The sequence below is a fragment of the Oncorhynchus masou genome, chromosome 18 (genome assembly GCF_036934945.1).
Source record: "Oncorhynchus masou masou isolate Uvic2021 chromosome 18, UVic_Omas_1.1, whole genome shotgun sequence".
Taxonomy (NCBI): Eukaryota; Metazoa; Chordata; class Actinopteri; order Salmoniformes; family Salmonidae; genus Oncorhynchus; species Oncorhynchus masou.
The window spans coordinates 62053291-62069509 of NC_088229.1; the positions used below are offsets into that span (position 1 = coordinate 62053291).

The 16219-nt window shown below is 44.8% G+C and overlaps 1 protein-coding gene across 1 annotated transcript in view; it reads left to right on the top strand.

The window, feature by feature from the left end:
* The window catches only part of LOC135505069 (ras-related protein Rab-26-like), a 128852-nt gene that overhangs the window by 45900 nt on the left and 66733 nt on the right, over nt 1-16219 (top strand). The window contains exon 3 of the mRNA XM_064924133.1: nt 14345-14386. Within this exon, the coding sequence (XP_064780205.1) occupies nt 14345-14386 (42 nt within the window). The remainder of the gene's footprint in view (nt 1-14344; nt 14387-16219) is intronic.

Genomic DNA, 16219 nt, shown 5'->3' on the forward strand with positions numbered 1-16219 from the left:
CGCAGACGACACCATTCTATATACTTCCGGCCCGTCCTTGGACACTGTGCTATCTAACCTCCAAACGAGCTTCAATGCCATACAACACTCCTTCCGTGGCCTCCAACTGCTCTTAAATGCCAGTAAAACCAAATGCATGCTTTTCAACCGATCACCACCCTGGATGGTTCCGACCTTGAATATGTGGACACCTATAAGTACCTAGGTGTCTGGCTAGACTGTAAACTCTCCTTCCAGTCTCATATCAAACATCTCCAATCGAAAATCTATTCTATTCCGCAACAAAGCCTCCTTCACTCACGCCGCCAAACTTACCCTAGTAAAACTGACTATCCTACCAATCCTCGACTTCGGCGATGTCATCTACAAAATTGCCTCCAACACTCTACTCAGCAATCACAGTGCCATCCGTTTTGTCACTAAAGCACCTTATACCACCCACCACTGCGACTTGTATGCTCTAGTCGGCTGGCCCTCGCTACATATTCGTCGCCAGACGCACTGGCTCCAGGTCATCTACAAGTCCATGCTAGGTAAAGCTCCGCCTTATCTCAGTTCACTGGTCACGATGGCAACACCCATCCGTAGCACGCGCTCCAGCAGGTGTATCTCACTGATCATCCCTAAAGCCAACACCTCATTTGGCCGCCTTTCGTTCCAGTACTCTGCTGCCTGTGACTGGAAGGAATTGCAAAAATCCCTGAAGTTGGAGACTTTTATCTCCCTCACCAACTTCAAACATGTGCTATCTGAGCAGCTAACCGATCGCTGCAGCTGTACATAGTCTATTGGTAAATAGCCCACCCATTTTCACCTACCTCATCATCATACTGTTTTTATTTATTTACTTTTCTGCTCTTTTGCACACCAATATTTCTACCTGTACATGGCCATCTGATCATTTATCACTCCAGTGCTAATCTGCAAAATTGTAATTATTCGCCTACCTCCTCATGCCTTTTGCACACAATGTATATAGACTCCCCTTTTTTGTACTGTGTTATTGACTTGTTAATTGTTTACTCCATGTGTAACTCTGTGTTGTCTGTTCACACTGCTAAGCTTTATCTTGGCCAGGTTGCAGTTGCAAATGAGAACTTGTTCTCAACTAGCCTACCTGGTTAAATAAAGGTGAAATAAAATATTTTTTTTTAAAAGGATGCACAATTGAGAGCATCCTGTCGGGCTGTATCACCACATGGTACGGCAACTGCACCGCCCTCAGCTGCAAGGCTCTCCAGAGGGTGGTCCGGTCTGCACACCGCATCACCGGGGGCAAACTACCTGCCCTCCAGGCACCCGATGTCACAGGAAGGCCAAAAAGATCACCAAGGACAACAACCACCCAAGCCACTGCCTGTTCACCCCGCTACCATCCAGAAGGCGAGTTCAGTGCAGGTGCATCAAGCTGGGACCGAGAGACTGAAAAACAGCTTCTATCTCAAGGCCATCAGACTGTTAAACAGCAATCAGTAACTCAGAGAGGCTGCTGCCTACATAGACTCACTAGTCACTTTAAACAATGCCACTTTAATAGTGTTTACATATCTTACATTACTCATCTCGTATGTATATAATGTATCTTATACCATCTATTGCATTTTGCCTATGCCGCTCGGCCATTGTTCATCCACATATTTCAATGTACATATTCTTATTACATCCCTTTAGATTTGTGTTTATTAGGTAGTTGTTGGGGAATTGTTAGATTACTTGTTAGATATTACTGCACTGACGGAACTAGAAGCACAAGCATTTTGCTACACTCGCATTGACATCTGGTAACCATGTGTATGTGACCAATAACATTTGATTTAATTTGACTTTCTGGTTTTATTATCTTGTGAGCTTTGGCGTTAGGTGAAGAGGTGAAGAGGAAGACTGCGGGAAAGGGCGTGCTGTTCTGGGGGAGGTCAAGCCCATGCATTATATATTGGTGGGTGGGCCTGGAGACTGGGGGAGCTATTGATCGGTGTTGGAGTACAGTAATGGTATAGTCATGTTTTAGAGGTTTTGTACTGGACAAGGGTTGTTATGGGGTGCCTATTTTGTTGTGATTGTGGTAATCAGTAATCTTGTGATGGCATGGCTACAGGTAGAACATGTTGCATTTTTCATAATGGTCACCCACGACTGTGGCCGCGCACGACTCCTCCAACCTCATTAAGTTTGTAGACAACACGATGGTGGAAGGCCTGATTACCAATGACAGTGAGACAGCATACAGGGAGGAGGTCAAATACCTGGCAGTGTGGTGCCAGACCTCAACCTTTATCTATCACATGTCAGGCATGACTCAGATGCAGGCAGTGTCGAAGAAACAAAAGTTTATTTCTAACACAGGGGCAGGCAAATGACAGGTCAAAGGCAGGCAGGGGTCAGTCGTCCAGAGAATGCCTTCCAGAACCGGGACATGTTCTACCTGCATCCGTCCAGAACGGCAAGCAGTCTCAAGGTCAGGGCAGGCAGGGGTCAATAATCCAGTGAGGTGGGACAAGGTATAGAATGTCTGGCAGGCTCAGGGTCAGGGCAAGCAGAAGGGTCAAAACCGGGAAGGACTAGGAAACAGGAGCAAGAAACAGACAGGAGCAGAGGAACAAATGCTGGTAGGTTTCTCGAACAAAATGAACTTGCAACAGACAAACCGAGAACACAGGTATAAATACAATGGTGAAGATGGGCGACACCTGGAGGGGGGTGGAGATGAGCACAAAAACAGGTGAAACAGATCAGGGTGTGACATTACCTCAGTGTCAGCAAGTCAAAGGAGCTGATTATGTACTATAGGAAAAGGCGCTCCGAGCAAGCCCCCATCCACATTGACAGGGATGTAGTGGTGCAGGTCTATAGCTTCAAGTTCCTCGGTGTCCACTTCAGTAAGGAATTATCATGGTCCACACACACCAACATAGTCGTGAAGACGGCACGACAAAACCTCTTCCTCCTCAGGAGGCTGAAAAGATTTGGTATAATCGCTCAGATTCTCAAAAGGTTCAATAGCTGCACCATTGAGAGCATTTTTATTGGCTGCATCAACGCTTGATAAGGCAACTGCTTGGCATCTGACTCTAAGGCACTACAGAGGGTAGTGAGTACAGTACATCACTGGGGCAGGGCTCCCTCCCATCCAGGACCTAAATACCAGGCGTTGTCAGAGGAAGGCCCTAAAAATGGTCAAAGACTTCAGCCACCCAAGTCATAGACACTCTGCTACTGGACAGCCAGCAGTACGGATGCACCAAGACTGGAATCAGCAGCACCCTAAACAGCTTCTACCGTTCAGACTGCTGAACAGTTCATCAAATGGCTACCTGGACTACTGCATTGACCACCTTATTTTGCACTGGCTCTATGCACTCTATGCACACAACATAGAACTATAATAACTAGAAACCCCCCTAGTCAAGCTCTGACCTATTGCACCATAGAGAACCCAGAGGGCTCTCTATGGTCAGGGCGTGACAACAACTGTTGTATTCTGTGACCACTATTTGAAAAACAATCACAATTGTTACCCAGAAATGATTTGATATTGAGATAAAAATGGCTGCATTTGATCAGACAGCGGTAGGATTGTCAAACATTTGCCAACCAATAGTACTTAGCACCGCTGAACAGATTGTCGGAAGTCAATCTCTTTTGTGTTCACACAGCAAAGACCTTGGAAGTCGTCAGCCACTCAACCTTGTTAAAATACTCCAAACCAGAAGGTGACAGTGGCGTTGCTTGGCAATGCATATCCGTGCGTATTGTTTATGGTCTAGATTCCAAGCTATCTTCGCTAATGTTGCGATTTGGTAGAAAGCCCTTTTTGATACTAGCTAGATGACCACAGCTAGATAACTTCTTAGCAAGATGAAGAAGAGACCAATTTAATTCACTCTTCATAATCCATACTGCCAGCCCGTAGCCAAATGTTTAGCTAGGTAGCTAACATTAGCATATTCACTAGCTAGCACAACAATTAGCTAGCTAGCTAAGGACACTGCACAAACTCGGCAGCTAACGTAGACAGCTGTGTCATGGAAACTAATCCATTGTGATTTAATTATAATGTCATTACTAGCTACAGTAGTTAGATAGCTTTGAGGAAGTATTAAGTGATGTGTGCATTACGTCTGTGCACTTAGCGAGCTACCATCCCATAGCTTCATTGTGTATGAAGTGTGCCTGGCTGTACAGATAACATTTTTGCACTCTGATTGGCTCATGGTCAAGTTGTTGGTGACTGACGAGCATTGCGAATCTACAAGTAGAATCAGTTGGTTCGACGCTAGCCGGTCTCGACACACAGCAGGTGCTGCTTTTGTTCTAGCAAGAGAAGGAACGGCCTACCACTGTGATAAGTACCTGTCAGCAGTCTATCGGCAGTGAGACTCTCGGTGTGTTTCATGCTTTAGAGAAAGGAGTGTGAATGTGTGTGCATGTGGCTGTGTTCTGTTTGTGTGTGTGTGTGTGTGTGCGTGCGTGCGTGCGTGTGTGTGTGTGTGTGTGTGTGTGTGTGTGCACGTGTGTGTGTTATCTCAAACACAGGTCCATTTCCTCCAGACTTGTTGGCACAGCACTAAGCCAACATGGCAGCTACCCTCATGTATGTCTGGGTTACACAAGCTGAGGAGAATTAGTAAGAAAACCAAGCACCTGCAGAAAGTACTAGGGCCAGGAATTTCTTCTCGCCACATAAAAAAGTTGTATTGTCACATACACCAGATAGGTGCAGTAAAATGTGTTGTTTTACATGGTCCGCCATAGTAGTACGGCGCCCCTGTATCAAATTAGGGTTAAGTCGATATCAACAGATTTTTCACCTTGTGTTTTCGGTTACTGGCCCAACCCTCTCAACGCTAGGCTACCTGCTGCCCTGATTAAACTCCTTGCACTACATTTTATGACATGGGACAGGTATAGATTTAAGTCTCTCCTCGCTCTGTTTCTTGCTCTCTCCCAGCTCAGAAACATAAAGTGTTGATATAATCAGCCCTGTTTGGCTAGTGGTAATTAAAGTGTTCGTTATTTAATTATGTCTGGCTAATGCCGGCTTGAATGCAATCTAGGTGATTTATGTAAATGACTGCACCGTATTATAGAGTTCTACAGTGTTGTAGATATAATTAGTGTCAGAACATTAGTTTTAGGATCACCTCACAGCATGGGGGTTGCTTCCATGGAAACTCTAGAATTGGAAAAGCACCTAAGACCACGGCGGTTTTACTACACCCTCATGTGTACATTCAATATGGCCGACCGTCCATACATCACAGACCCATTGACTTGAATAGGTAATGATCAATTCACAGGCGTCTATAAACACAACAGGTACTCTCATACACACCCGAGGAATGCATAGGCATCCAACTGACGGAAGCGTTTCATCTTCAGGATCAAATCAAATACATTTTTATTAGTCACACGCGCCGAATACAACAGGTGTAGACCTTACAGTGAAATGCTTACTTACGAGCCCCTAACCGACAGTGCAGTTTAAAAAAAATGCATATAAGAATAAGAGATAAAACTAACAAGTAATTAAAAAGGAGCAGTAAAAAATAACAATATATACAGGGGGGTGCCGGTACAGAGTCAATGTGCGGGGGCATCGGTTATTCGAGGTAGTATGTACAAGTTGAGTTTAAAGTTTTACATTTTTTACAGGGACAGTGCACATTAATCAACGTGTCAGTAAAAGTGTCGGTTTTAGCCAGCCAGCTAATTTTCAACCGCAGTCCCTGGGCAGGTTATTAAAAACAATTACAATATAGATAATCATTGAGCAGTAAGCACACGCAGAGCAACATAAGACAAGCAAGACGTAGCATACAGACAGAGCAACATAGGACAAGCAAGACGTAGTATACAGACAGAGCAACATAGGACAAGCAAGACGTAGCATACAGACAGAGCAACATAGGACAAGCAAGACGTAGCATACAGACAGAGCAACATAGGACAAGCAAGACGTACAGACAGAGCAACATAGGACAAGACAGGATAGAGCAACATAGGACAAGCAAGACGTAGCATACAGATAGAGCAACATAGGACAAGCAAGACAAGCAAGACGTAGCATACAGACAGAGCAACATAGGACAAGCAAGACGTAGCATACAGACAGAGCAACATAGGACAAGCAAGACGTAGCATACAGACAGAGCAACATAGAACAAGCAAGACGTAGCATACAGACAGAGCAACATAGGACAAGCAAGACGTAGCATACAGATAGAGCAACATAGGACAAGCAAGATGTAGCATACAGACAGAGCAACATAGGACAAGCAAGACGTAGCATACAGACAGAGCAACATAGGACAAGCAAGACGTAGCATACAGACAGAGCAACATAGAATAAAAAGCAGCAAGACAAAATTCATAAAAGCAACAGTGTTTCCACACCTCACAAGCTTCAGAGAACGGACAACATGGAAAGCAGCAATACACAGCTAGGGATTATTTTCACAAATCTGATTGACCTTTAGCCATGTCTTCATAGATTTTGTGAAAGTGTGATATGTGGTGCAGTTATGTGTGTCTGATGGCAGTGTATTCCAGACATCGGAAGCTCTCACAGAGGAAACAGATTTACTAAAGGTGCTTTCCTTAAGGGAACTATACAGTCACCTCTCATGGCAGACCTTGTGGATCTGCTGCCATATGTTTGGGTTTTCTGTTTAACAAAAGTACTGAGTGGAGGGGGAGCCAGACCATTTAGGATCTTGAATACAAGACATGCGTCGGTGTATTGCACAAGATTTTCCCAACTCAGGAGCTCATGCTTTCTGAGGATGTAACAGTGATGATGGCTATTGGGCTTCCTATCAAGCACTTTGAGAGTCTGTTTGTAGACAGACTGAATAGGTTTTAATGTTGTACAGCAAGCTTGGGTCCAAGTCGTCAAGCAGTATGTTAAGTGGGGGAGTATCATAGATTTGAAGTACAGTTTTGCTACCTCTGTAGTCAAACAATTTCGTATAAATCAGAAATTAGCTAGGTTGAATTTGGTTATTTTAATGACCTTTTTCACATGCTTTTTAAAAGAGAGGTTGGAATCAAGTATGATGCCAAGGTACTTAAAATCAGATACCACCTGGATCTTCTCCCCTGACACATATACATCTGGCTCAGTAGCATCTGTTGCCCTCTTTGTGAAGAACATGCACACCGTTTTTTCACATTGAGATACAAACACAAGTCATTGAGCCACTTTGTAACCTGGACCATTACAGTAGTGAGTTCTTGTGCAGCTTGTTGTTTGCTCTTTGCATGCACATATATCACTGTATCATCTGCATACATTTGAACTTCAGACCCAGTACAGACAGAAGGCAGATCATTAATGTACAGGCTGAACAGGAGGGGCCCCAGAATTGACCCTTGGGGCACATCCACATCATAGCTAAGATGGGCGACAGCTCATTGCTCACTCTGACACACTGAATTCTGCCTTCAAGGTGGGCAATCAGTTGTTCTGCTACACACTTTTCAACAACCTTTGACACCACAGGTAGTATACTAATCAAATCAAATGTATTTATATAGCCCTTCGTACATCAGCTGATATCTCAAAGTGCTGTACAGAAACTCAGCCTAAAACCCCAAACAGCAAGCAATGCAGGTGTTGAAGCACGTTGGCTAGGAAAAACTCCCTAGAAAGGCCAAAACCTAGAGAGGAACCAGGCTATGAGGGGTGGCCAGTCCTCTTCTGGCTGTGCCGGGTGGATATTATAACAGAACATGGCCAAGATGTTCAAATGTTCATAAATGACCAGCATGGTCAAATAATAGGTCTGGGACAGGTAGCACGTCCGGTGAACAGGTCAGGATTCCATAGCCACAGGCAGAACAGTTGAAACTGGTAACAGCAGCACAGTCAGGTGGACTGGGGACAGCAAGGAGTCATCATGTCAGGTAGTCCTGAGGCGTGGTCCTACGGCTGAGGTCCTCTGAGAGAGAGAAAGAAAGAGAGAAAGAGAGAATTAGAGAGAGCATACTTAAATTCACACAGGACACCGGATAAGACAGGAGAAGTACTCCAGATATAACAAACTGACCCTAGCCCCCCGACACAAACTACTGCAGCATAAATACGGGAGGCTGAGACAGGAGGGGTCAGGAGACACTGTGGCCCCATCCGAGGACACCGCCGGACAGGGCCAAACAGGAAGGATATAACCCCATCCACTTTGCCAAAGCACAGCCCCCACACCACTAGAGGGATATCTTCAACCACCAACTTACCATACCATCCTGAGACAAGGCTGAGTATAGCCCACAAAGATCTCCTCCACGGCACAACCCAAGGGGGGCGCCAACCCAGACAGGAAGATCACATCAGTGACTCAACCCACACAAGGACTCACCCCTCCTAGGGACGGCATGAAAGAGCACCAGTAAGCCAGTAACTCAGCCCCTGTAATAGGGTTAGAGGCAGAGAATCCCAGTGGCAAGAGGGGAACCGGCCAGGCAGAGACAGCAAGGGTGGTTCGTTACTCCAGAGCCTTTCCGTTCACCTTTACACTCCTGGGCCAGACTACACTCAATCATATGACCCACTGAAGAGATGAGTCTTCAGTAAAGACTTAAAGGTTGAGACCGAGTCTGGGTCTCTCACATGGGTAGGCAGACCATTCCATAAAAATGGAGCTCTATAGGAGAAAGCCCTGCCTCCAGCTGTTTGCTTAGAAATTCTAGGGACAATTAGGAGGCCTGCATCTTGTGACCGTAGCGTACGTGTAGGTATGTACGGCAGGACCAAATCAGAGAGATAGGTTCCCATTATACTAATGGGCCTAATGGGCCTGTAGTTACACACGTCAGCAGGGTCGCCCGATTTAAAGATGGCCGTTATTATGAACAACTTCCATACCCTTGGAAACACCCCCAGACCATAGATGTGTTGGTGACCTTAGTAATGGGGCCAATGAGTGACTCTTTGTAGTTTTTCATTAAGAAAGGTAGAGTCCAGCCCAAACACATCTTTGGCTTTAGAGTTCTTTAGTGAGCTAATCACCTTGTTCACCTTTGACTCAGAAACCTCCTTTATGATGAAGACAGTTTGAGCGTCATGCACTGAGCCCAAGAAACCAGTGGAGGGGTTCTGTGTCAGTACCCTGACAGAGTCAATAAAGTAGGAATTGAAGGCTATTGCTATTTTGACTGCATCCTGTGTTAGATTGTTATTCACCATGATTTCTAGTCTTTTTGCAGTGTTACTATGGTCTTTTCCTGTTAACTTTTTTAGATTCTCCCAGATCTATTTAGAATTTCCCTTTGCTTCACCAATTATGTTAATAAAAAAGTTTGCCTTGGCCTGTCTGATTTCTTTCATCACCTTATTTCTCAACATTGTAAACCTACTTCTGTCTTGCTCTAATTTGGATCTTAGGGCTATTTTTAGAGCATAATCTCATTCTTTCATTAATTTCCAGATTTAGGAAACCATTTATTGTAGTCTGGATTGTGGATAGAAAAACCTGACTATCAGCTTCCACGTCTGTATAGGACAAGAGATCATTCCAGTTAATTCCCTTAATTGTGTTTTCTAAATAGTTTAATTCACTCTTAGGTATTCTTAGTTGATCCGGCTTTCTAACAGTAGAGAGGTTAAACCTGCTTTTAGACAGCTTTCTGGCTGTAAGTGTCAGATTATGATCAGATAGCCCAGTAACCATACTGAATGATTTAGTCAATCTCTCTGGTTTATTACTGAACACCAAATCAATCTGTGTCTTAGAGCAACACGTCACCCTGGTTGGCCCTTTAACTAGCTGTGTAAGGTCAAAGGTATTAGTGATCCGTTTGAGGGTTTTCCTACAAGACTTGTCTTCATAATTCATATTAAAATCTCCCATTATGATTACCTCTTTCCCAAAATCACATTCCCTAAGCATGTTATTAAACTGATCAAAAAACACACTTTTGGTGGAAGGTGGCCTATACATTCCAATAAGGGTAAAAGACACTTGGGGAGACAGTGTAACGTTCAGGCCAATACATTCTCGTTCATTATCACATGACCACTCAATTTGTTTAGATCGGATATGTTCTTTAATGTAAATCATCACACCTCCTCCTTCAATCCTGTCTCTCCTGAAAACATTGTGGCCAGGCACAATCAAAGCAGCAGATGGAGAGTATTTATGGAGTCATGTTGGAGTCTGTGAGTGATGTTGAATTTGATCACTTTTTGGAATGACACTACGAATGTTCAAGTGCCCACCTAGTAGTCCCTTGGGCTTAGCTTGTTGGTCCCAGGAGACTTGAGAGTGATTGACACATTGAAATAAGTTACAATTTCGGTGTTTTCTGACGGCTGGGTTTAGGTCGTTTTGTTTAGTTTTGATTAGGGGTAGTTCGGTAGCGCAATTAACAATCCCTCCCGCCTGCACTGGAGGCGGGGAACTAATTAAAACAGCTTGTGTACCAGAAGCAGAGTCAGGGATCCCATATAGAAACTTGGGTATGTTTGAAGAGTCAAAATCTATCCTGGAGCCGGGTGAGTCGAGAGAAACCATAGGACCATATCACTCACCCACTTCCACAGCGGCGACGATCAGTGGGCGAGGCCATCCACTGCTTTCCACTCGGGTGAGTATCGCTGGCTCGGTGATGTTGGGCCCAGGGTTGAGGCTGGCTCTGTGATGTTAGGCTCATGATTAAGTTGCACATTCCCGGAGAGCAGGAGGGTAGTGAACAGGTAGTTTAACAGTTTCCGATAAATGTTGGACTTGTGATTGTTACGCCTAAGTGGTTCAGTGGAATAGGGAGCGAGGTAGACTTGGTCATTATTCAGAACATTATGGTATGCTGTGTACTGTCCGCTCCCGTGGAACGGTGAACCAATGTGTTTGGTGTTGGTATTCTCCGGCAGTAGACTTGGTCATTATTCAGAACATTATGGTATGCTGTGAACTGTCCGCTCCCGTGGAACGGTGAACCAATGTGTTTGGTGTTGATATTCTCCGGCAGTAGACTGGTGTCATCCCAGCAAGGACGCACTGAGATTATCAGTAGAGCAGCTACATAACTGATAATCATGGCAAAGTACTGGAGATAAAACACAGAATTGCGCTTTAACACTTTGCATGAGTTACTTAGCTGGGGTCGGCGTACACCTGATGTTTTAGATCAAATAACAGCATTCGTATGAGAAGCGGCACCGCACCACCCTGTCTTCCGTCTGCCATTATCCGTCCTCAAAAACCTCAAGTCGTAGGTAGACTTAATTAAAGTGACTATGCATAGGTGACAACAGAGAGTGGCAGTGGTGTGGAGAGTTGAGGGGTGGGGGCAATGTGAATAGTCTGGGTAGCCATTTGACTAGATGTTCAGAACTCTTATGGCTTGGGGGTAGAAGCTGTTTAGAAGCCTCTTGGACCAAGACTTGGCACTCCGGTACCGCTTGCCGTGAGGTAGCAGAGAGAACAGTTTATGACTAGGGTGGCTGGAGTCTTTGACAATTTTCAGGGCCTTCCTCTGACACCGCCTTGTACGGAGGTCCTATACGGCAGGAAGTTTGGCACCAGTGATGTACTGGGCCATTTGCACTACTCTCTGTAGTGCCTTGCGGTCGGAGACCGAGCAGTTGCCGTACCAGGCAGTGATGCAACCAGCTCTTGATGGTGCAGCTGTAGAACCTTTTGAGGATCTGAGGACCCATGCCAAATTTTTTCAGTCTCCTGAGGGGGAATAGGTTTTGTCATGCCCGCTTCACGACTGTCATGGTGTGCTTGGACCATGTTAGTTTGTTGGTAATGTGGACACCAATGAACTTGAAGCTCTCAACCTGCTCCACTGCAGCCCCGTTGATGAGAATGGGGGCGTGCTCTGTCCCCTTTTTCCTGTAGTCCACAATCATCTCCTTTGTCTTGATCCCTTTGAGGGAGAGGTTGTTGTCCTGGCACCACACGGCCTGGTCTCTGACCTCCTCCTATAGGCTGTCTTGTTGTTGTCGGTGATCAGGCCTGCCACTGTTGTGTCATCGGCAAATTTAATGATGGTGTTGGAGTTGTGCCTGGCCGTGCAGTCATGAGTGAACAGGGAGTACAGGAGGTGGCTGAGCAAGCACCCCTGAGGGGCCCCTTTGTTGAGGATCAGCATGGCGGATGTGTTGTTACCTAACCTTACCACCTGGGGGCGGCCCGTCAGAAAGTCCAGGAACCAGTTGCAGAGGGAGGTGTTTAGTCCTAGGGTCCTTAGCTTATTAATGAGCGTTGAGGGCACTATGGTGTTGAATGCTGAGCTGTAGTCAGTGAATAGCATTCTCTCATAGGTGTTCCTTCTGTCCAAGTGGGAATAGGGCAGTGTGGATTGCAATAGAGACTTCATAATCTGTGGATCTGTTGGGGCAGTATACAAATTGGAGTGGGTTTAGGGTTTCTGGGATAATGGTGTTGATGTGAGCCACAACCAGCCTTTCAAAGCACTTCATGGCTACAGACATGAGTGCTACAGGTTGGTAGTCATTTAGGCAGGTTACCTTAGTGTTCTTGGGCACAGACACTATGGTGGTCTGCTTAAAACATGTTGGTATTACAGACTTGGACAAGGAGAGAGGTTGAAAATGTCAGTGAAGACACTTGCTAGTTGGTCAGTGCATGCTCGCAGTACACGCCCTGGTAATCCATCTGGCCTTGCGGCCTTGTGAATGTTGACCTGTCTAAAGGTCTTAAACACATCTGATGTGGAGAGCATGATCACACAGTCTTCCGGTACAGCTGGTGCTCTCATGCTTGTTTCAGTGTTATTTGCCTCGAAGCGAGCATAGAAGTAGTTTTGCTCGTCTGGTAGGCTCGTGTCACTGGGCGGCTCTCGGCTGTGCTTCCCTTTGTAGTCTGTAATGGTTTGCAGGCCCTGCCACATCCGACGAGCATCAGAGCCGGTGTAGTACGACTTGATCTTAGTCCTGTGTTGACACTTTGCCTGTTTGATGGGTCGTCGGAGAGCATAGTGGGATTTGTTATAAGATTCTGGGCTAGAGTCCCGGTACTTGAATACTGCAGCTCTTGCCATTAGCTCAGTGTGGATGCTGCCTGTAATCCATGGTTTCTGATTGAGGTTTGTATGTACGGTCACTGTGGGGATGACGTCATCGATGCACTTATTGATGAAGTCAATGACAGATGTGGTGTACTCCTCAATGCAATTGGAGGAATCCCGGAACATATTCCAGTCTGTGTTAGCAAAACAGTCCTGTAGCTTAGCATCTGCGTCATCTGACCACTTTTTTTTATTTAGTCATTGGTGCTTTCTGTTTTAATTTTTGCTTGTAATCAGGAGGATATAATTATAGTCAGATTTGCTAAATGGAGGGCGAGGGAGAGCTTTGTATGCATCTCTGTATGTGGAGTATTGGTTGTCCAGAGATCTTTTTCCTATGGTTGCACATTTAACATGTTGATAGAAATTAGGTTAAACTGTTTTAAGTTTCCCTGCATTCAAGTCCCCGGCTACTAGGAGTACCGCCTCTGGGTGAGCGTTTTCTTGTTTGCTTATGGCGGAATACAGCTCATGCAATGCTATCTTTGTGCCAGGCTATGTGGAGTGGCCAGTCCTATCATCGTGCTGTGGAACAGCTGCTCCATACAGTCTCCCGGTAACTGTAAAACAGTCATTTCCCCATAGAGACAGTTTAACAGCAGAGCAGTAACATTAACACCTGGCCATTTAGGTGTGACTGTCTGTCTGCTACAGGACACTGTAACCTGCCCCATACAGGCCCAACCAAATGATCAAGACACAATGTGGTAGCCTTGACTGTGACCCCCCAATGCCCTGTAACTCACTCTGTGTGTGAGAGTGTGTGAGAGTGTGTGAGAGTGTGTGAGAGAGTATGTGTGAATGCACAACAGCATGATATGTGTGTACCCACGCCTGCGTGTGTACCCGTGCCTGCATGCTTGTGTGTGTGTGTGTGTGCTCACATGCCGACGTGTGTTTGTCATAGCAGTGTTGGCCAAAACTGCTTAGCCATGGCTGAGGGTTGAGGTGATGAAACACTGTGTAACAGCCAGGCAGCAGTGTGACTGTGAGCCGTATGGTCTGAGCCAGTACAGTTATACTGGTGATAGCAGTGATCAAAGTCAACCAGGTGGGGTGAGGGGGGCACGTACACACCCTGAGCATGTAAATAAAGGGAAATGCTTCCAAGAATCTTTCACTTCATAACATGTTGTCTCCAAGCAAGGATCTTCATACTGTTATATAAGCATCACTTTCTTTTAACAGTAATCCAAATGTTGTCCTTGTTTTGCCAAGAGCTCCATCTGAATCAAAGGACATATTCTGTTCTGTTCAATGTTTTTCTGTTTGAAAACATAGGATTTTTTTCTGTCCTTTTATCTTTCAGAATAAAGTGTTGAACATTGATGCGCTGAAGGTCAAACTGCAGGTAAGACAAATAGCTTTTTTTTAAAAACCTTAACGCATTTTCATTTCATTTCATGTTCGTTCTTGAATATTGTGTGTTTGTGCGTCTGTCTCTCTCTGTGTGTGCCAAATCTCTGTCAGATTTAGCAGGTGCCAATATTCTGCTGTTCCAGCATTGTCCTCTCTATGTAAATACTCTGCATACGTCTCCATCTCCAGACAGACAGAGGTAGGATGACGTCAACTTTAAATGAGGCTTTAATGAAGTCCATCGTTTATCTCTAACAGTCGACTAGCCCCTCTGGGTTTCAGACTGAAGACATTGTCCCAAATCGCATCCTATTCCTTATTTAGTGCACTACTTTTGACCAAGACCGATAGGGTTCTGGTCAAAAGTAGTGTACTATAAAGGAAATTGAGTGCTATTTGCGACGTAGCCTGAAGACTCTCTGTAGATATTACACTGTCCATTAGGATTATTCTGTTCTGTTTGTCAGACACACACTCTTATCAGTGTTGTATAATCATGCAGATGTAGGATTTTAATATACGTCAGTTTGCCACAGCAGAAAAAGATCTCCTGCAGCAACAGGAAACATAATTTCTTACGTGGATTATAATTAATAAACGTTTGTTCGGGGTTGATCCATTTTTTGTAAGGTAAAGTTAAGTCTGAATTGTCAAAGTGGAAATGACAAACTTCAGAAGCCTTTTTAAACCTCAAATACACCTGCAGGAAAGTCCTACATATGTAATGCTGGTATAGAAGATAGAAGATGTATGTGTCCATTGCTTAGTTCAAAGACATCAATCACACTTGAATGACTCCTGGTGTCTGATTTGGCATAAAAGATGCTGAAGGTGATTGGTATTTTGAAAGTAGGAAAAGTAATCATGATAGACTGGACATGACTGCAATGCAATGTCTGTGTGTGTGTGTGTCTGTGTGTGCCTGTTCACTTGTGTGTGTGAGTGTATATACTTACATGTTTGCATGTCTAAGTGTGTGTCTGTGTCCACGCCTGTGTGTCTGTGTGTGTCATCTGCCTTGCCTTCCCTTCTCTCTACATTTAGTATTCATACTCTCACCCCGTCTCTCATTGCATTTGACATTTTAGTCAGTTAGCAGACGCTTTTATCCAGAGCAACTTACAGTTAGTGCATTCACCTTAAGATAGCTAGGTGAGACTACCATATATCTCCATCATGGTAAGTACATTTTTCCTCAATAAAGTCGCTATCAGTAAAGTCAGTGATAGTTGGTGGGGGGTTAAAGTGTGAGGCAAGTAAAACAAAAAAACAACGAGCCTTTTCAAGAGCAACTTTAGTAACGAGGGTTTCAAGAAACAGCCTTGGAGATCTAACGGATGCGCCTGCAAAGGTTCTAATGATAAACGTAACCTGAAGATGCTTTTGGGACACCAGGCCCAGATGGATAGATGGATAGAGGGATAGTGTGAGAGAGAAATAGCGTGCCATTGGAAGGGCAGAGGGTAACACTGATCAAATGAAATGAAATTGTATTTGTCACGAAAGGTGTAGTCCTTACTGTGAAATGCTTACTTACAAGCCCTTAAACAACAATGCGGTTTTAAGAAAAATAATAGTAAAGAAAATATGAACTAAATAAAGTAAAGTACCTCCTCTCTATAGGCTGTCTCATTGTCGGTGATCAGGCCGTTATGTCATCGGCAAACTTAATGATGGTGTTGGAGTTATGCTTGGCCACGCAGTCGTGTGTGAACAGGAAGTACAGGAGGGGGCTAAGCACGCACCCCTGACGGGCCCCCGTGTTGAGGATCAGCGTGGCAGATGTGTTGTTGCCTGCCCTTACCCGTCAGGAAGTTCAGGATCC